The 19,544-nt window shown below is 60.8% G+C and overlaps 5 protein-coding genes across 5 annotated transcripts; 3 read left to right on the top strand and 2 right to left on the bottom strand.

The window, feature by feature from the left end:
- The first annotated feature begins 6 nt into the window (after positions 1–6).
- Positions 7–681, top strand: SLC35A4 (solute carrier family 35 member A4). Its single transcript, XM_042836986.1, has 3 exons — positions 7–53; positions 125–223; positions 298–681. Exons 1-3 carry the CDS (start codon positions 39–41, stop codon positions 493–495), a joined length of 312 nt encoding a protein of 103 aa, XP_042692920.1. The 5' UTR covers positions 7–38; the 3' UTR covers positions 496–681.
- A 69-nt stretch (positions 682–750) lies between these two features.
- LOC122170277 (probable UDP-sugar transporter protein SLC35A4) lies at positions 751–2,467 on the top strand. The gene has a single exon (XM_042836985.1). It carries the CDS (start codon positions 759–761, stop codon positions 1,713–1,715), a length of 957 nt encoding a protein of 318 aa, XP_042692919.1. The 5' UTR covers positions 751–758; the 3' UTR covers positions 1,716–2,467.
- Positions 2,468–8,469: 6,002 nt separating this feature from the next.
- Positions 8,470–10,211, bottom strand: CD14 (CD14 molecule). The gene has a single exon (XM_042836990.1). The coding sequence runs from the start codon at positions 10,209–10,211 to the stop codon at positions 8,775–8,777; it is 1,437 nt and encodes a 478-aa protein (XP_042692924.1). The 3' UTR covers positions 8,470–8,774.
- A 1,591-nt stretch (positions 10,212–11,802) lies between these two features.
- Positions 11,803–18,185, top strand: TMCO6 (transmembrane and coiled-coil domains 6). The gene is made up of 12 exons (XM_042836987.1): positions 11,803–11,887; positions 11,976–12,097; positions 12,415–12,524; positions 12,600–12,783; positions 13,619–13,723; positions 14,315–14,400; positions 14,925–15,041; positions 15,534–15,645; positions 15,734–15,908; positions 16,358–16,452; positions 16,975–17,142; positions 17,623–18,185. The coding sequence occupies exons 1-12, from the start codon at positions 11,803–11,805 to the stop codon at positions 17,794–17,796; spliced, it is 1,533 nt and encodes a 510-aa protein (XP_042692921.1). The 3' UTR covers positions 17,797–18,185.
- Positions 18,099–19,464, bottom strand: NDUFA2 (NADH:ubiquinone oxidoreductase subunit A2). Its single transcript, XM_042836993.1, has 3 exons — positions 19,345–19,464; positions 19,162–19,268; positions 18,099–18,286 (listed from the first exon to the last, which is right to left on the bottom strand). The coding sequence occupies exons 1-3, from the start codon at positions 19,446–19,448 to the stop codon at positions 18,195–18,197; spliced, it is 303 nt and encodes a 100-aa protein (XP_042692927.1). The 5' UTR covers positions 19,449–19,464; the 3' UTR covers positions 18,099–18,194.
- Positions 19,465–19,544: the final 80 nt, after the last annotated feature.

The following is a 19,544-nucleotide window of genomic DNA, read 5'->3' on the forward strand; positions in this document are numbered from 1 at the left end:
GGGCGGAGCTCCTGCCGGTGGGGCGGGGCGGCGGCAGCATGGCGGACGATAAGGTGAGTAAGGCGGCGAGGCGCGCTCCGCGGGCTTGGCTTGCGGCTTCGCCTGCAGCTGCGCTTCCCCGCAGGACTCGCTGCCCAAGCTGAAGGACCTGGCTCTGCTGAAGGGGCAGCTGGAGAGCCTGCAGCGGCGCGTGGAGGACGAGGTGCACGCCGGCGTGGGGCAGGTGAGGACGGCCGGGCCCGGCTCCGCACCGCTCGGCTCCGCCGGCCCCGCGCACTGACGCGCTGTGCCCCGCAGGGCGGCTCGCTGCTGGCCTCCCCTTTCCTGAAGGGCTTCCTGGCCGGGTACCTGGTGGCCAAGCTGCGTTTCTCGGCGGTGCTGGGCTTCGCCGTGGGGACGTGCACCGGCATCTACGCCGCGCAGAACTACGCCGTGCCCGACGTGGAGAAGACGGTGCGGGACTACCTCAGCTCGCTGCGGAAAGGAGGGGAGTAACGGGGCCGCCCGGCTCCCGGGGCGCTCGCAGACTGACCCTGCCCGGTGTTCGGTTCTCCCCCCGTGCGGTGCAGTTCTGCCGCTCTGTCGGCAGGAGCGAAGCTGCTCCTTTCCGCCGCACGGGGAGCGTGGCAGGTAACGTCCTCTTGTAGTCGGGCTCATTAAATTCGTGGCGTTTGGTCTCTTCTGAGTATCCCGAGGTGGGAGTCTGTACGGCCTCCCCCCTCCGTGCCAGCCCTCGCCCTTCGTGCTGCAGCCCGGGGATGGCTGTGTTTGGGAAAGCCGCCGGCGCCCCGCTCAGCCCTTCTCAGCGCGGGCTGTGGGGGCTGATGCTGCTCTCCTCTGTGGCCATATACGGCTCCCATGCTCCGCTCCTCGCCCTGTGCAAGGTGGACGGTGCGATCCCCTTCAGCTCCTCGGCCGTGGTGGTTCTCATCGAGCTGACAAAGCTGGTGCTCTCCCTGCTCTTCCTGCTCACCTGGGACCGGCAGCTGCTTGGGGCCGCGGTGTCCTGGCACCACGTCGCTCCCTTCGCCCTTTCAGCCCTGCTCTACGCTGCGAACAACAACCTTGTGGTTCACATGCAGCTCTTCATGGATCCCAGCACCTACCAGATCCTGAGCAACTTGAAGATCGTCAGCACCGCGCTGCTCTACAGCCTCTTCCTGCACCAGAGGCTCCGTGCGCGCCAGTGGCTGGCGCTCTGCCTGCTGATGGCTGCTGGGGTGAGCTACAGCTGTGGGGGTTTGCGGGACCCACGGGGCTCTGGCAGCCCCTCTGCCATGCAGCTGCACATCACGCTGGTGGGCTTGTTGCTGATCTCGGTGTACTGTCTGATATCAGGCTTGTCTGCTGTCTATACAGAAGCTATCCTGAAAACCCAAGCTCTGCCCCTCAACCTTCAGAACCTCTTCCTTTATTTCTTTGGGGTCCTGGTCAATTTGGTCGGCCACTTCTGGAGCAGCACAGAGAAAGGTTTCCTGGAGGGCTTTTCTTCCTGGGTGCTGGTGATTGTGGTCAGCCAGGCCTTGAACGGCTTGATTATGTCCGTGGTCATGAAGCACAGCAGTAACATCACCAGGCTCTTTGTGATCTCTTGCTCCATCCTGGTCAATGCTTTGCTGTCTGTTGCCCTCTTCAACCTGCAGCTCACCCTTCTCTTCTTCATTGCAGTCTCGTGCATTGGCCTCGCTGTTCATTTGTACTATGGGGTGACGTAGCTGCAGCCTCCCTGCCCTGCGTGCACCAGGGCAGCCCTTAGCTGTCACTCAGGGGTGTTCCTTGTCTGTGCTGGGCCTGGTGTGGGGCGCAGTGATGCCTCCCTGCCTTTTTGTTCACAGGAGGAGGCAGGGTGGCCCAGTATGAGTTTCTGCTGCCCTAAAGCAAATGCCCTTTGGGAGGGCTTTGCTCAGCATACCCCTGCTCAGGAAAAGGAGAGAGTGCCCTGCCAGGCCCCATGCTTCTTTATCCCACACCTTTATCCAGTAGGCCCAGGCTTTAGAGTGGATCCTGAGCCCCTTCTCATATGGTACGTCACACTTCTGCTGTTTTCCACATCTTCTGCACACTGAAGCACACATCTGTCCCCTGTGCCAGTAAAAGCTGCTGCAGGGTTAGCCCTGGTTTGCTGCTTGTGAGCGTGCGGCCAGCCCTGCTGCCAGAGCAGTGTGCTGCTGCCAGGAGAGCCCTGCACCGCGCCTGGGGGTTTCTCCCACCCTTCCTCTGCAGTATTCCACCCCAATCCTCAGCGCAGCCCCTGCCTGGAGGTCTGGTATCCTTGGGCCCTATTTGCCTGTCCTGGGCACAGCATTGCTGTCTACCTTTGTGGACAGGGATTATAAGGGGAGTCTTATGTGCTCTCCGAAGAGGAAACAGCACCTGAATTTGTACAAGTGTGGTGTGGCTAGTGAATTCCTGGTGGGCAGAAGTCACTGCTGGCTCTGGTACGGTTATTAAAGCTGTGGTTTAATGATGTGCATGTGTTTTTCTCCCTGCAGGAAGATGACAGTTTCACTTGGCAGAGCCCTGTACTGCCCTGTTCAGTAACACATCTGAGCCTGACACTCTTGGTGTGGGGGCACTTGCTTTATTGCACTCGGCAACATCCCTGGGGCCACAAGCCCTTCCATGGCACCAGCTGTAGCCTCGTGCCTGTGTCAGCCTGGTGCCACAGAAAGCCATACCTGTGCTGCTCAGAAGGCAGTGTAGATTGGACTGGAGATGTTGTGCTGGCAGCAGCAGGAGGAACCAGCACCCGCTCTGTCCTTGCTGTCAGGGTGGCTGTTCCCACTGCTCAGGGACTCTGGCTCAGGGTGTCTGCGTGGTGGCATCAGCTGAGCTGTGTCTTCTGGCCTCCCGCAGCTGCTGGTTGTGCATGGAGAGCTCCACAGCGTCCAGCAGCACCTCCTGCAGCAGTGCCTGGTACCGCTGCTTCAGTGCTTCTGCTCGCTCCTCTCCCCGGCGCTGCTGGTCCTGGAGCACCTGCAGCGACACGCAGGGGCCCTGGCACCAACCTGGCCTCTGCATGCAGAGCCATGCCAGCAGCCATGGTTCGGTCCTCACCTGCTGCAGGTGCTGCCTCCAGGCCTGCATCTCCTGCCCATGACCCTGCAGAAGAGCATCCAGGTGCTGCTTGGCTGCCTCTCGCTCCCTGCGTGCTGCCTCCAGGCTCAGATGCAGTACAGCCACCTCCTGTTGCAAGTGAGCTGCATCCTGCTGCAGGGACAGGGATAAGGACAGGGCGGCACTGAGATATCTGTGGGAACCTGGGGCCCCTCAGGTCTGCCTCTTCTACCCTGTCCTGTCAGGCTCTCCTCCCATGCTCACCTCCTGGTCTCGTACTGCCCTGTCCTGCAGCTCCTGCTGGAGGAGCTGAGTCTGCAGCTGCTGCCTCTGGGCCTCTGCCAGGGAGTCTTCAACTTCCTCAGACTGGCGTGGCTCTTGCTGGTTTCCTGCCTGACAGAGGCAGGTCCATGGGTGCCCGGCAAGGGGCTGGGTGCAGGGGGTCCTGGGCTGCTTCTGGACACAGACCTGGTGGGATCTCACTCACTGTGTGTCCCCTGGTCAGTGCCTGTGGCTCCTCCATCAAACTCTGCCCTGAGCTCCTTGGGGCTTGGCTGGTCCCTGCCCTGCAGCTCTTGCTGGGCTCTGACGTTTGTGGATGTGAAGGATGCAATGTAAGCAATGCCTCCTACCCACCTCAGCCCCCCAGGCGTGGGGCATGCCCATCCCCTGCTCCTGACCTCTCACTGGCTCCAAACTGACACCATATGGGGGCATCTGGGTCCCAGGCTGTTGTGTTGGTACTGCATTCCCTGCAGAGATCGGGTCCTGTGGGAGACGGGGACACAACGGGAGGCAGCAGGTCTTGGTGCTGCTGCTGTGCCCAGGTGGTCCCTGGGGGAGGTGGGCGTGTCTGATCTGCACCCACCTCTGCACTGGGCTGCTGCACCTGGTTTGTCCCAAACACCCTGGTCAGCGCCTGTTTTTTCTCCCACTTTTGTCTTTTCAGCACCTGGAAAAATCGACTGGGGGTGCCAGGGAGCTCCAGGTGTGAACATATCCCACCCAAACCGCCTCGGTGCAGACATGGGCCTGGGACACCTCATCCAGCCAGGGATTGGCGTTGCCCCGCTAGTGACCAGGCCATGGAGCGTCCATAAGTGTCCCCCACCTGCAGCTCCCGCAGAGCTCTCTGCAGCTGCGCCAGCACTCTGCGCTGCTCGGGGCGGCCCGCTGCCTCCTGCAGCTCTGTGTGCAGCAGCTCTGTCCGCAGCCCTCGGATCTTCTCCCTCCGCGCTGCCACCTCCCGCACAGGGTCCCAGTGTGTGGGTGACACCGATTTGTTCGCCCCCTTCACCTGCTCAGCCAGCGCCAGGGCTGCCCGGATCTGCTCTCTGGGGGTGTCTGCGGGAGCAGTGAGCCCTGGGTGCCTGGGCAGCGGCCGCGCCGTGTCCCTGGGCTGGCGCAGCACGGCTGCCAGGGGGGACCTCGTGGTCCCAGCGCTACCTGGCAGCGTCACACACAGCAGCAGGAAGGTGAGGCTGTTGCCCTCCAGCAGCCGCTCCACAATCCAGGGCAGGGCGCCCGTGCCTGGTTCTTGGAGCATGGGATGGGGAACCCTGCTGAGAGACACCCACGGGAGGGATGGGTGCACGGAGCTGGGCGTGCGATGGCAGGAGCGGGCTGAGCTGCAGCTCCCACACGTACAGCTCAGGACAGGCTCCTGGGGATGCCAGAATGCGCAGAGCTGAGCGCTGATGCCTGCCGCCCTCCAGCTGCTGCTCCACAGTGAGGGTGAAGAGGCTGCAGGCCCTGGGGAGAAGCGGGGATGAGCAGCAGTGCGTGGTGCTGGGACCCCCACCAGGGGCATCAGCCGAGCCCACCCACCCCTGTGTGGCTGAGGGTCCAGCAGCTGGAGCAGCCCCTAGCCCCCACGTGTAGATGCTGATGGCAGTTTGGGCATTGGACACAGCGACCTCCATCGCCTCCTCCACCATTCTAGAAGCAGAGAGATGAGAATGAACACTGAGAACCATGTCCTTCCACCTCTGCTTGCCCTGGCTCCTCGACCAGGCCCATCCCCACGATGGGTGTTGGGGTGCCAGCTCCTGGGGTCCAGCTACCTACAGGCCCAGGGGTGTGATGTCCATCACGTGCAGGGCTCTGCCATCGGGACGGAGCAGGTCCCAGGCTTCACCCTCAGCGCAGACCTGGGATGGGACAGTGCTATATGGAGGCCAGAAGGAGGGGGCTGCTGGTAACCTGCACCCACTGGGGCCCCAGGCTGCTTGTGTCCATGCATGGGCTGGGAAGGGAGTGCATTGAGGTTGCTTCCAGCACCAGGCCAGGCAAAACCAAAGCCCTGAGAACCACAAGGGGCCGTGCGGGGCTCGTGCACAGGCTTCCCACTTCTGGAGAGCCCAGGGGTGAGAAAACTGAGTTGCAAAGGCCGCATCATTTGGAACTGGCAGCAGAATGGGGAACCTTGCCCAGAGCGTCCTGTCCTGGCCAGCCCTGCTGCCATCGTACCTGGACCAGGCTGACTGTGTGCAGGCGTTGTGCGTTGCTCCCTGACACTTCCAGCTCTTGAAAGACGATGTTGATCACCTGAAGACAAGCTGGGAGCTGCTGGTTCTCAGCAGGCGTGGCTGTGTCCCACACCTGTACCAGCAGGCTGGGACCCTGGAGTCCAGCAAGGTGACTTCTCTGCAGCCATTCCCCATGCCCTCACCTGCCAGATGATGTCCTGCAGTGGCAGCTGGCTCCCAGGGCCATTTGGGTCCCACAGCATCAGAGACACACTGTAGCCAAGGGGCAGCAGAGCCAGCTGGGGTCTTGCCAATTCCAAGACCTTCTCCTGGTAGAAGAGATGTATGTAGCTGAGGAGGAGTGGTATGGAACAACCAGAACAGTGCAGATGGCCCAGCACAGGGGTCGCTGGCATGGAGCAGATGGCACAGCAAAGGTGAGATGGCATGGGACAGGATGGATGGCAGAGACAGCATGGCACAGCACGGAGCCACAACCCAACACCAAGAGGAAACAGGGAGGGATGAGAAACAGCAGCAGAGACATTTGAAGGACGAGCTCCAGGACCTGAGCACACCCAAGGAGCTGGCAGTGGTCACCAGCACTGCTCAGAGAGGAGCCTGATGGCAGCCATGTGTCCCTGGCTCATCTGGCTGGGCACAGCGCTGCAGAAGGACGTGGGGCCCGTGGTACCTGTCCTGCATCCAAGTGAAAGATGTCATCGACAGTCAGGCAGCTCTCCTGGCATGATGGAGTGAAGGTAAAGATATTCAGCTTCCCCCAGTATGACCAGTGCAGGACAAAGGAAGGACTGGGCACACTGGGCTGCAAAGTCAGTGTGGCACAGAGGAAGGGTGAGACTCCCATCCTTCCCTGCTCCCATCTGAGGCCCAGGAACTTTTGTCCCCTCAGTGTCCCCACCCCTGCCGCTCTCACCTGGATCTCCTTCTCTGCAAGAAGCAGCTGCAGGGGGTCTCCACTGCCAGCTGCCCAGCTCTGCCCTGAAAACATCGAGCATGGAGAGGGGCCACCCCACTGCCCCAGTTTTACCCCCAGCAGCCAGGGGCCCAGGTTCGAGGGGCCATTTTCCCCGAGCCCTCTCACAGTGACCACAGTGCCCAAAGCCACCACGTGGGTGAAGGGGAGGAAGCGCTCGCCCCACCGCCGCAACAACCCCCAGCCCAGCTGCTGCTCCCAGCCCACCTGCTGCCTGCTGCAGTCCCACGGCTGCTCGTACGCACACCTCCTGCTCAGCTGGCGGGGACACACGCATGGCAGCAGGGACACGATCCGGCTCCTGCCCCGAGCACCACCGGCAGCCAGGTCAGCCACCCCAAAACCAGGGGACAGTCCCCCCAAGGCGTCTGCAATGTGCCCCGCTCACCTCCTCACCGTTCATGGCTCAGCACCCAGCGCAGGGCAGGATGGGGATCGTGTTCCTGTGCATTATTGATGGTGATCGGGCACAGCCGTGTGCACACAGCCGGGCATGGGATGAGGCACCTCGGATGTTATCTGGGGATGAGAAGCAGCCACAGCCCACAGGTTCATGTCTCCTGGAGACCGACTGTACCCAGAGCACCCAGATGGAGCTGGGGCGCTCTGTTCAGTGCCAATACAGGCTGAGGGGGCAGGAGAGGGGTCCCAGACTCTGCCCTTGGCACTAAGGTGGGAGCAGGCACACATGCCTCTATCTGCCACCACTCCCTGTAGGACCAGGTGACACAGCTGCTCCTGTCCCTGAGCCAACCCCAAAGTCCGGAGTGATGGGATGTGAGCCATTGGGTGTAGATGGGGAAACAGCCCTGTGGGTTTACTAAGAGCAGAGAGGTGCTGATAAGGGTCAGTGAATTCCAGTACATGGGGACTTCCCTTCCTGCTCTGCTGGGCGGAGGTGCTGCTCCCAGTTCCCAGAACAAACCCCAAGGTGCAAACACGGACCCTGTACACACCCAGTGTACTGGACCAGTTGAAGGTCAGACAGGGGATCAGGCCCAGTCAGCGTGGGCTTATGAATGGTAGAACCTGTTTGACAAACCTGACTTTGTTCTGTGACAAGGTGCCCCGCTTAGTGGATGAAGATGAGGCTGTCGATGCGGTCTACCTGGAGTTCAGTAAAGCCTTTGACACTGTTCCCCACAGCATCCTCATGGGAAAGCTGGCTGCCCATGGTCTGGATGGGCGCATGCTGTGCTGGGTGAAACACTGGCTGGATGGCCGGGCCCAAGGAGTTGTGGTCAGTGGAGTTAAATCCAATTGGCAACCAGTCATGAGCGGTGTGCCCCAGGGCTCGGTACTGGGGCTGCTTCTGTTTAACATCTTTATTAACCATCTTGATTAGGGGATTGCGTGCTCGCTCAGTAAGTTCATGGACGACACCAAGTTTGGAGGGAGTGTGATCTGCCTGAGGGGAGAAAGGCACTACAGAGTGGCCTGGATAGACTGGGTCGAGGTAAACAGTATCAGTTTCAATAGGGCCAAGTGTTGGGTCCTGCATTTTGGTCACAACAACCCCAGGCAACCCTACAGGCCTGGGGAGGAGTGGCTGAAAAGCTGCCTGATGGAAAGGGACCTTGGTGTGCAGATGGACAGTGGGCTGAATATGAGCCAGCAGTGTGCCCAGGTGGCCAAGGCCAGTGGCGTCCTGGCTTGGATCAGGAATGGAGTGGTGAGCAGGACCAGGGAAGTCATCCTGCCCTGCACTCGGCACTGGTGAGGCCTCACCTCCAGTGCTGCGTTCAGCTTTGGGCACCTCAGTACAGAAAGGACATGGAGGTGCTGGAGCAGGTCCAGAGAAGGGCAACAAGGCTGGGGAAGGGATTGGAGAATATGGCCTGTGAGAGAGACTGAAAGAACTGGGGCCGTTTGGTCTGGGGAAGAGGAGGATGAGAGGAGACCTTATTGCTCCCTTGCAATATCTGAAAGGTGATTGCAGCAGAGCGGGGTTGGTCTCTTCTCGCTGGTGGCAGGCGACAGGACGAGGGGAAATGGCCTCAAGTTGTGCCAGGGGAGGTTTAGCTTGGATATCAGGACAAACTTATTTACGGAAAGGGTAGTTAAGCACTGGAATAGGCTCCCCGGGGAGGTGGTTGAGTCACCATCTTTGAATGCGTTCAACAATCATCTGCATGTGGTGCTCAGGGACATGACCTAGCGGAGCACTGTAAGCGTTCGGGTAGCAAGGTGAGGTTGCGATTGGACTCGATCTCAAGGGGTCTTTTCCAACCTTAATGCTTCTAAGAGGATTTTCAAAGCTCGTGTTGGAAAGCCACCACCGCTGCAGGACGGCGCTGGGTGCAGTCCCACTCCACAGCATCCTCCTGTCTCCCCTGGCCACACAACCACCTGGGCCGTGCCCTCCGCGCCCACAGCAGCCCGCCAGCCACGGCCACGCAGAGCAGCGCCAGGCCGGTGCAGACAGGAGCCAGCACGGCAGCGGGGCTGCAGCGCAGCAGGGAGGCGGGCACGTCCCGCAGCAGCACGCCCCGGTAGCGGGCAGGCGCGTGGCACACGTAGCCCTGCGGCCAGCCCTGCCCCAGGCACCCCGCGGCCGCCAGCGCCTGCACGGCCCCAGCCCCATGGCAGGTGCAGTTGAAGGGGTTTCCGGCCGCGGCCACATCTCGCAGGCGCTCCAGCAGCTGCACCTCGTCCCGCGGCAGCTCCGCGATCAGGTTGTCGTCCAGGTGCAGGGTGTGCAGCGCGGGGCAGCCACGGATGGACGGCACGGCCGGCAGAGCGTTGCGGCTGAGGAGGAGCGCCTGCAGGGAGCGCAGGGAGATGTCCGCAGCGTGGAGGCGGTTGGAGCTCAGGTCCAGCACCTCCAGAGCGGGGGGCAGAGGTGTGAGCACTTCGTCCAAGCCGGCGTTGGACAAGTTAAGGACGCGGAGGGTCGCCGGCCACTGGCAGGAGGACGAAGGCGCGCCGGCGCTGAGCGCGTTGTGGCTGAGATCCAGGTGCCGCAGCTCGCCCAGCAGCCGCACGCCGCCACACACAGCGTGGTACGACGTCAGGTGGTTGTGCCGCAGGCTCAGCACCTGCAGCTGCGTGAAGGCCCCCCGGCAGAAGGCGGGCGCCAGGCCGTCGTCCCCCAGGCTGTTATGCGCCAGGTCCAGCGAGCGCAGGGCCCGCAGCGCCCGGCCCACGGCGCAGGGCAGCACGGCCAGGTGTGAGGCGGTGACCGACAGCTCCTGCAGGGCTCCCAGCCAGCGGCTGAGCGGGGACAGGTCCTGCTCGCGGCCCTCCAGCGCGGCGGCCGTCACGTTGTGGAAGTGCAGTGACATGATAGGCAAGGCCCGGCCCGCCATGTCCGCCCAGCTGCTCCTCCCCACGAAGCTGCAGCTCTCGAACGCCATCTCCTGCACCCGAGTGTAGGAGAAGAACCGCAGGACGCGGGCCAGGAGGACCTCGGGAACCAGAAGGTCCGAAAAAACGATCTTCCTGATTTCCAGGCTGCCAAGCATGTCAATGGTGGAGTCGTCCAGGTCCTTGATGGGGAAGTCAGCGTATTTCTCCAGGTCTCCCCCCTGGAACTCCACGGTGGAGGCGGCGAGGCACTGGATGACGCTCCCGGCGCTCTGCTCGGTCAGCCTGTAGCACAGGCAGTACTCCTGCGTGCGGTTGAAGACGCACCGGCCCTCGGCCTGCTGCAGCCCCAGCACCAGGAGCAGCAGAGCAGCCTCACGCATGGCGAGCAGCCTGGGAAGGAGATGGCGGTGAGCGGGCGGCCATGGTACCGCGGCCAATGGGTCCTGCAGAGCAGCCCCGACAGAGCCCACGCTGCCCTCACCTCCCCTCCTGCAGCCGGTGGGTGCAATCAGCGGCACAACGCCCTGCCTGCTCCACCTGTGCCACCGCTCCTACGTGGCACTGCTCTGAGCCCAAAAGGAGATCTCAGCGGGAGCAGGGCTGGAGATGGGGCACACTGCCGCTGGCTGCTGCCCACAGCCAGCAGGGAAACATCACGGATTTGGAGAAGTGAGAGGTGCTGAGCAATGCACAGCAGAGCCAGAGCTGCTGGTTTGAGCAAAGGACGGGGCAGCCACAGCTCTGTTTGTTTCCGTGCAATCTGGGGCAGGAAATTGCAAAAGAGGGCCTCATATTTTCCTTCTGATCCAGGGATCTTATTCATTACCAGCCCCAAGGGGAGAGCAGAAAATCATTTCTGAGGATGTCCGTACACCCCCGCCGGCACCACGTACCGTTCTGCTGCCCGAATAACTGCAGGCTCTTAGCGGGGTCAGAAATCAAAAGTACTCCGGAGCTCCCAAGTACGCACTGACTCAGCTCCGCCGAAGGGTGGTGTGAAGGAGCCGGGGGGGCTCCGCTCCAGCTCTCCGCCCGCCCCAGCCCAGCGCAGCCCCAGCCCTTACCGCGAGCCTCACAAATCCCAGGGGTCGGAGCTCACCCCGCGCCCACCGTGCGGGGATCCTCGCGTCCGGCCGCGCCCACCTCTCCCCCCCGACCGCAGGTGAGCCGCGCTGTGTCTCACCGGGCAGCTCCGGCACGGCTTTCCGCGCCCCGCCGTGCTTCCTCCAGCTGCTGCCAAGATTCGACAGCGGTGCCAAAAGCTCCGCGCCCGCTGCTCCCCTGCCTCCAGCTCAGCGCAGCGGCACCGCAGGTGCCTCCCAACCCCGCCGGCACTTTTTAGCCTCCGTCCTACCCCGCTTTGTTTTAGCGGCACCTCCCGCCCGCTCGACGCAGCAGGCTGACAGCACCGCCCGTGCTGCGAGGCTCTCCGTCCCGACCGCTTCCTGAGTGGGACGGGGCCGCTGTGCCATGGGAAGCAGCGGGCGAGCACTTCTGCTTCGCGTGCCTCCGCCGAGGGCTGCCCCGACGTGCGCACCTCTGGGCCCCCCGTGTGCGTGCCGCACCCCACGCGGGACGGGAACGGCCGCCGCACCGAGAGAAAGCTCGCCGAGCTTCATCTCCCCGCAGCTCCACTGGAGCCCCGCGCTGCTTTCACTTCTATCCCGCGACGCCCCTTCCCCGCTCACAGCAAAGCGCTGAGGGCGGTGAGGCGCAGAGAGGCGGCGGCGCCCCGTCCGTGCAGGCAGCCAAGGTCTGGCTGGATGGGCTGCGAGCACGGATGGGTGCGGGTGTCGCTGTGCTCTGCAGGGGCTGGGACTGCACGGCCTTCGGGGGTCCCTTCCACACAAACAGTTCTGTGACTCCATGACAACCCCTCCCAGACGCCGCCAGCAGCGCCCGGCGGTGCGAGGTGGGAAAGGCCGGATCCGGTCACGCGGCGCCGCGCCCCGCCCCGCTCCTCTCGCGGCCATGTGGGGGCGGCGGCGCGGGGCCGGGGCCGGGCCCGGGGGCGGCGCGGAGGAGCTGCGGGCGCGGCGGCGGGAGCGGGAAGCAGGTGGGGAACGGGGCCGCGGGAGTGGGGGGGGTGCGGCGGTCGCCCCGGCTCGGAGCTGCGGGGTCAGACCGCGCCGCTCTGCACGCAGCGCTCCGCAAGGCCCGGCGGGAGCAGCAGCTGGTCAGCAAGCGGCTCCTGCGGGAGGACGAGGCGGAGCGCGGGCGGGATGGCGCGGAGCGGGCCTTGCTGGACCCGGTCCCGCAGGAGGAGGTGAGTGCGGGGTGGTCGTAAGGGCGGTAGGACGAGGGGCGGTGGCCTCACGTTGTGGCAGGGTCGGGTTTGGGGTTAGGAACCGTCAGTTCTGTGCACGGGCGGTGATGCGGCGGCTCAGCCGCACGGGGCGGTGCGCCGGGTACGGGACGCGGGCGGTGCGCGCGGTGCGGCTGGATTCGCTGATTTCGGTGGCCTTTTCCAACCTTCGTGCTTCTGGCAGCCGGTGGGGTTCTTTGCGGGCACCCGGGCTGCCCCACGGCCGTCGTTGCCTCCGGGGGTGAATCTTAACCCTGGTGCCGCACCGATGCGGGCAGGTCTCCGAGCTGCTCAGAGGCGTGCAGAGGGGCTCCGAGGATCGGAGAGGGTGGCTGAGACGCCTCCGCCGGGCCCTGCAGAGCAAAGAAACGCAGCAGGAGTTTGTCAGGTGAGCGCAGCCCGGCCCTGCGGGGCCGCCCGTCCCCTCGCACGCAGGCGGCAGCAGCTGGGGATGTGCCCGCAGGCTGGACGGAGCGGTGCGGACGCTGGTCGGGCTGTTCACCTGCAGCCTGCCCGATGTGCAGCTGGAGGCTGCCCGCTGCCTGCACGAGCTGTCCCACTCCAGCGATGCTGCCGTGGCTGAGGCGTGCGTCCCCGTCACCTCCTACCTCCTCACCTACCTCTCAGGACACAGCGTCGAGCTCATGGTAAGGTCCAGGCTCGCATTGCCCTCTCTGGCTCCCAGTAAGCCTCTGGGAGGACTTGTTTTGGCCAGCTGGAGCCTGCTGTGGCTCATATGGAGGTGTTGGTTAAAAGGGACTCTCTGGAAGTCTCTGTTCCAACCTTCTCCGTGGAGCAGGACTGTCCACAGTGCTGGCCCAGCTGTGGCTTTGCCTGGCCCAGTCTTGGAACACATGAGTGTGGAGACCGCTGTCCCAAAAACTTTGTTTCCGTCATGTTTATGCCTTCCAGGTAGCTGCAGGCTGATGGTAAATGCTCCCAAGCTGCCCCTAGGCCAGACAAACCCAGCCCAGCACTCCTGGCCTGCCCTGTAACCCTTTGTCCTGCCTCAGCCTCGATGGCATCACCTCTGGTGATCACCTGGGCTGGTGTGGGGCAGTGCTTAGGTATAACCCAGTCAGCACCAAGCTCAGGGGAACAAAAGCACTCAGCAGCTTTGCCTCATTTGCAGTCAGTTCCTTTGTGTAGCCCTGTGAGCCCCCTGCAGCTACAGGCTGTTTGTGGAAGTGGGGGGCTGTGGGTCTCTGACTACCAACAGCAGGCATGTGGCCAGGCCCCTGATGCTCTCTGGGCCTGGCAGTGCCCACAGAAGCTGTGGCTGGAGGTGGACAGTGAAGCAGCACTGGGAGATCCCTGCAGAGACCACGGCACTGGAGGGGAAGGCTGAGCTCTGCTGGGAATGGGGGTAGCTGGGAGAGGCCAGCAATACCCCTCCGTGTTTGCCCCCCTGGAGCCAGTCCTGCTCAGGTGGAGGGTGGCCAGGCTTGCATGGACGGGATGACCTGCTCTTGGGTGTTTCAGGAGCTGTGCTTGTACACACTGGGCAACCTGGTCGTGGAGAGCGAAGTTGTGAGGAAGAAGCTTCTGCCTCAGGGCATTATTCCAGTGCTGGCTTCCAGCATCCAGGTGTGTGAAGTAGCTCTTCTCATGCCCTTCCCCATAGAGACTTTTTCTTAGGCCTTTCAGACGCTGTCTGAATTACCAGCCCTCCTTGCAGATAAGTAGAGACCCTTTTGCACAGGGCTGTGCTCTTGTGTGTGGAGGTCTCTCCTGGACTCCCTGCACTGCTCTTTGGGGGCTCAGGTTACCACCTGGTGCCCCTCTCCAGATGAACATCTTATGTCCATCATCGCCACGGCCTTCAGATATTCTTTAATGCTGTAGGCTTCTTCCCTCGGTGCAATTTGGGCCCGGCAGGTTTAGACCAGCGCAGTGAGCAGCGCTGCCCCCTGCAGATCTCAGCGTGCAGAGCAGCGCTGCTGCCGTGTTTGGCTCCTGAATCCCTACAACTGCAGCCCCTGTGAATGTGGGGGGGACACAACAGCTCAGCTTAGCTGCAGCCTGTTCACGTGAGGCCTGAGCTGGCGTTAGCACTCCCGGTCTGCTCCTGTGGAAGGCTGTGTCACGAGAAAGCGTTGCCCTTTCGGTGGCATGCAGCTGGTGCCTTGGGCTTCCTGGCTCTGCTGTGGGTGTCACCTGTGTTCTGTTTGGTCACAGTCCCCACACGAGGCTGTGCTGGAAGGTCTGGGTTACGTCTTGTCACAACTCCTCCAAGCCAAGGAAGCCCCCGCAGAGATCATTCCGTAAGTCTGAGCTTCGTACCCTGCACCAGCATTTGCCCTGGGGCCCTGTGTGGTATTTGCGTGCCAGGGACGATGATGCATTTCCCATCCCAGTGATGTTAATAATTCAGAGCAGTCTCTGAGCTATGAAGGCTGTTTTGCAGATCAGGGTGCCAGGCGTGACTCTTTTCCCCCAGCTTAATCTGAGTGGATAGCTCTGGTATTTCACTAAAGGACACTGTTGAACGGGGTAGGCCAGCGGGGAAATTCTGGCTGTATTTCTTTGGAAAAGATCAGCTCTGACAGCCCCCAGTGCCAAAAATGTGACTGCAGCCAAGGTGTTTGAGTGCCCCCAGGCCCTGCCACTGACAGGGGAGCCTTGCATCGTGCCTTGATGATGCTGAGATTGTAGCCCTTGTTCAAGAGCCTCTTCCAGGAGTGTTTTTGGAGCTGCCCAGATGTTATGGCTGATCTGTCCCCATCAGTTATCTGTCCTGCTGGTGCTCCGGCCAGTGCCTCCATTAACTCTGCTGTTCTCATTCCAGGTTGGTTCTGGACTCTGTTCTCCCCCAGCACATGCTTCGACTGGTTTGTTCTGGCCTCAAGTTTGGGACAGGAGCCGCAGTAGAGTTTGCATGGTGCCTCCACTACATTGTTTGTAGGTAAATGCTTTTTTATCTTCATGTTGAGTTCCCTGGGGACAGCTAAGCACAGAAGAACAAAGGCTGTGCTGGCTGAAGCACAAGCCTGTGTGGAGCTCATGGTTGTGGATTAGGATCCTGGATTGCCTCCCCTCACTCCTTTCCCTTTGGAAAGCATTTTCTCTCCCATCCTGGGCATTCCCAACATCTATCTCTTAGCACACGTGCTGTTTGCAGGATTTATGATTTCATGTACAGGGTGGTAACAGATTATAAACTCAGGGCTGTTCCTAGCGCTCTGAAAACCCCTTGATTGCCTCCCCACATGTGGGTTTGTGTCCTTCTCTCCCCAAGAAAAGCTCCTCGAGCTGCCATGGTTGGCTCAGCACCACCCATCCAGCCTGACTACTGCCAGCCGTCTCTGCCCCAGTGAAGGGAAAGGACAGCGTGGGTAGTTGGAGAAGGAGCAGGGCTGTTGTTTCTCACCTACGTAGATGATGTTTTCCTTCGCAGCCATACAGCCAACGTGGAGCTGATGTCGCTGGGGGCCGTGCCTGCTCTTACCTCGCTCTTGTGTGACATTGCTTCTGAAATCTCCCCGAGCGATTCTGAGGGCCTGGAGCTGGTAAGACACAGGCGGGATGCTGGCCTTTCTTCTCGTTGCTTCGGGGATGTGGGCTGACTGAAAGGCAGTGTCTGTCACGCTGTCAAAGCTCATCTGCCCGGTTCTGCGGTGCCTCGGCAATCTGCTCGCAGAGGAGACGGGTCGTGAAGCCCAGCCCCAGGACGAGCGCCTGCTTGTGGCCCTGTTCATCATCATGCATTGCTACCTGCAGCAGCACCCGTTCCTCATACCGGAGAGTCTCTGGCTTCTGAACAACCTCACAGGTGAGCGTTTCAGTGAGGCTGTAAGCAGAGCTTGAGCTGCTGCTGCCAGGATCTGCCCTGACTGAATGCAGGCATGGAGGTCGTTGCATGGTGACACCGCCAGGCCGAGGGACCGCCAGGTGCTGTCTCACATCACACGGACGGAGTGCTTTGGGGATGGAAAAGTGCTCCTTTCTAAGGTGTAACAGCCCGTAAGGTGTAATACTACCGAATTAGCCAGGCTCTTCCCCTCATGCACATTTCCCCCTTGTCTGAGTTCCCAGGATAGGTTTTGAGTTCGGTAAGATGCAGTGAGAATCTGTCTGCTGGCGCTTGGTTTGTCTAAGCTGGTCTGTCCTTTGCTGTGAGTGTGCCTTGCACTTGCCAAGAGCAGTCAGCACATACCGAGTCTGTCCCTCCCGCATCGAGGCCTTGATTTTATTAATGCATCTATTCTGTGCCCATTGTAGCGGATGAACCCTTCTTCTGCTCTGCTCTGCTCTCTATGGACTTGCTCCCAGCCCTGCTGCAGCTCCTGCCGCATTCCCAGACAGTGAGCATGTTGGTAAGGCCTTGCTTTGTGCCCCACATCTATGGGAAGCTCTGAACTTTCACAAACAAGTCGTGTGCGTGTAGTGCTCAGGTTGAAGTGGGCTTGGGACAGTGTTAACAACTTGGTAGAAAGTCTGGTGTGCTGGTAATGCCACATCTGTGTCCTCCAAAGTCAATTCTGCCTCGTCAGTTTTGTCCTGGCAGAGGGATCCCCTGCCTGGTCCTAATCCTGAGGGCCCAGGACAGATGCTGACTTGGGGCCACGCCTGCCAGCACCTGGGGTGGGCCACCATCTTTTGGAAGACTGTAAAGCTGAAGGGAAGGGTCTGAAGGGATGCTCTCCTAAGGGGTGGAGTGGTAGTGACTGTTCCAGAGGGATCGTGCTGAGAGAAAGCAGGACATGTAGATAAGCAGTGCCTCAGGGGGTGGGAAAAGCTTTTGAAGAGCATTTAAAAGCCACCTGGGAGAACCTGTGGGGAAGAGACAAGTTCTTTGCAGAGCACTCCTTGTTCACTCTCATGGCTTCTCCATGCAGGTCCTGACCGTGCTGTGCAACATAGCAGAGAAGGGCCCAGCCTACTGCCAGCAGCTGCACCAGCAGGCTGCCCTTCCCCTGCTGCTGCACGTTCTCGTGGTACCCGACCTCGAGGTGGTGGGGCAGTGCCTGGAGCTGCTGCACCTCCTCTTCCTGCACTGGCCGCAGGTAGGCCTGGGGCTCATGCCCCACAACGCAGCACAAGATCTTAGGGCAGTGGGTGGGCATTAAGATTTAAACAGAAGTATTTTCAGTTGTTCCTTCTCTCTCCCCACACTCCTGAGACCCAAATACACATCTGAAGTGGGACCTGCTTTTGTCAGCTGGAAGCCCTTCTCTTGTCTCTGGAGGGGCTCCTTTTTGTTGATAATTTTTCTGTGGAGGTTACCTGCCCCCTTTATAAGTCAGTGCTATTATGTGGGAAGGCACTGTTTTCCTTCAGTTGCCCTTACTTCAAGCTTTGTGCACTCAGACCAGTGATCAGAATGGATGGATTTACCTGGCTCTGGACTCATGTGTCTGGCAAATCCCTTCAATTGTGACCCCTGTGAACAAGGGGAATCCAAGCCCAGCACTGACTGGGTGGGCTGCAGGCACCTCAGCCTGGAGCAGCAGCCAGCCTGCTCTTACTTCTCCCTCCTCACATAGGTTGCTGCTGACTTTGTCAAACAAGGAGGGCACCAGACCCTTGAGCAGCACCAGAGCACCCCAGAACTCCAGGAGCGGGTGCAAGTGCTGCTGGAAATGGCCCTGCAGCCCCTGGGTGCCCCTGCATTTAGTTCTTCATCCTCTGCTTTGTCCACCTTCTCCCAGATGACATAACCTGCTCTCCTGCTCTGAGGAAGAACAGACTGTTCACTCTGTGCCCTGCTCTCCCACACCACTGCCTGAGGGCTGTTGGGTGGTCAGACTATCTGCGAGCAGCAGTGCTGGCTGTATAGGAATGCTGGTCCTGATGTCCTTGTCATGGTGTAAGCACTGCCAGGACACCCTGTGCCTCCCTGCTACGTGGGGCAGAGGCAGAGCTGAGCTGCAACCAGTACAGAAAGGCTCCTGTTGTTGCAGAGGGGATGTACAGATGCTGCTGGATTTACTGCTGCAGTTTTAAACCCAACACGTGATGCTCAGGAGAAGCACATACATTTATGTGATTAAGTTAAGGATACACATTTTACATTAAAAATCGCAAGTAAAGCATTCAGTACGTTTGCTGGCTGTCTTCACACCTTGCCTTTCACAATGTTCTCCAAGGCCTTGGCTACTTCATCCACACTGAGGTTATGCAGCGACACGCTTTTCTCCTTGCCAAACTCTGCAGAAAAGAGGGAGGGTTAGGCCTTTTTTCTGCTGGAAGAGTGAACCAAGGCCCTGCTTGGGGTTTCCCAGGGCCAACATCACATCTCAGGTCAGCATCACCACCCCCCAGCACTCCCCAGATGCCCTCCTGTGCCCTAGTTAGTTTTTCCACCTTCCTCGATCCCACTGCTCAGCCATTCCTTTGGAGAAACCAAAGTACCCTACCACGTTTGCTCACCTCTTTAAACTTGTGGCACTGCAGCTGAGCAGAGGCCACTATGATGTCCCAAAAGTAATCAGCCTGGTTGCTTTTGGCTCACGTAAAGATCCTCACAAACCCCTCAGTAAAACTGCTGAAAAACTCACTGCTCCTATGGTAGCCCCTATTGAGGGCTGTATCTTCCTGCAAATCACGAAGAAGAGACCTGCAGGTGCTCGTACGAGGGGTCTCCTGTTTAAAAGGTTAATACACCTGGGGGGAACCTCATCACAGCCTTCCAGTACTTAAAGGGAACTTATAAACAAGATGGAGACCGACTTTTTTACACTTTCTGAGAGCAACAGGACAAGGGGGAACGGCTTTAAAAGAGGGGAGATCGAGGTCACATGCGTGAAAGAAATCCTTTTCCCAGAGGGCTGTGAGTGCCCCGTCCCCGGAGCTGCCCCGTGCCAAGCTGGGCCGGGCAGCCTGAGCTGGGGGTCGGGGCCGGGAAGTTCATTTATCTGATGCCGGTGGCTTCGGGACAAAAGCAAAGCCCTTACAGAACAGCCTTCCCACTCCCTTCGTGGCGCTGGCTGAGCACGCAGAGCACAAACGCAGCTCACAGCAGCACGGAGCTTCTCGCCGCCCAAGCCCCGAGCCCAGCTCTCGCCGCAGAGCGCTCTACTCACCGTACCGCGCCCACAGCCGGGGCTGCACGCCGGAACACTCGCGGATGAGGATGGGGAAGTCGGGGTTCGCCTGCTTCAGCGTCACGTAGTGCTGCTCGATGAACTCCCTGACAAGGTCGGGCGGGCCGTCAGAGCCGCGTACCGCAGCCCCCTGCCCTCCCCCGCAGCCGGCCCCGGGCTCACCTGGCGCCGCGGCTGCCGGCCGAGCGCTGGCACAGATGGACGCGAAGCTCCCGCAGGCTGCGGCCCAAACCGCCCCCGATGCCCCTCACGACCGCCGCCGCCATCTTGCGCGCCGCTCTCTCGCTGCCGGGGCCGGGGGGCGTGGCACCGGCTCTCGGCCAATCGGCGCGCCCGCTCAGCCCACTGGCCAATGGGAGGTG

Source organism: Centrocercus urophasianus, unplaced genomic scaffold (genome assembly GCF_019232065.1).
Source record: "Centrocercus urophasianus isolate 14NV4802_14NV808 unplaced genomic scaffold, USGS_Curo_1.0 seq_656, whole genome shotgun sequence".
Classification (NCBI taxonomy): Eukaryota; Metazoa; Chordata; class Aves; order Galliformes; family Phasianidae; genus Centrocercus; species Centrocercus urophasianus.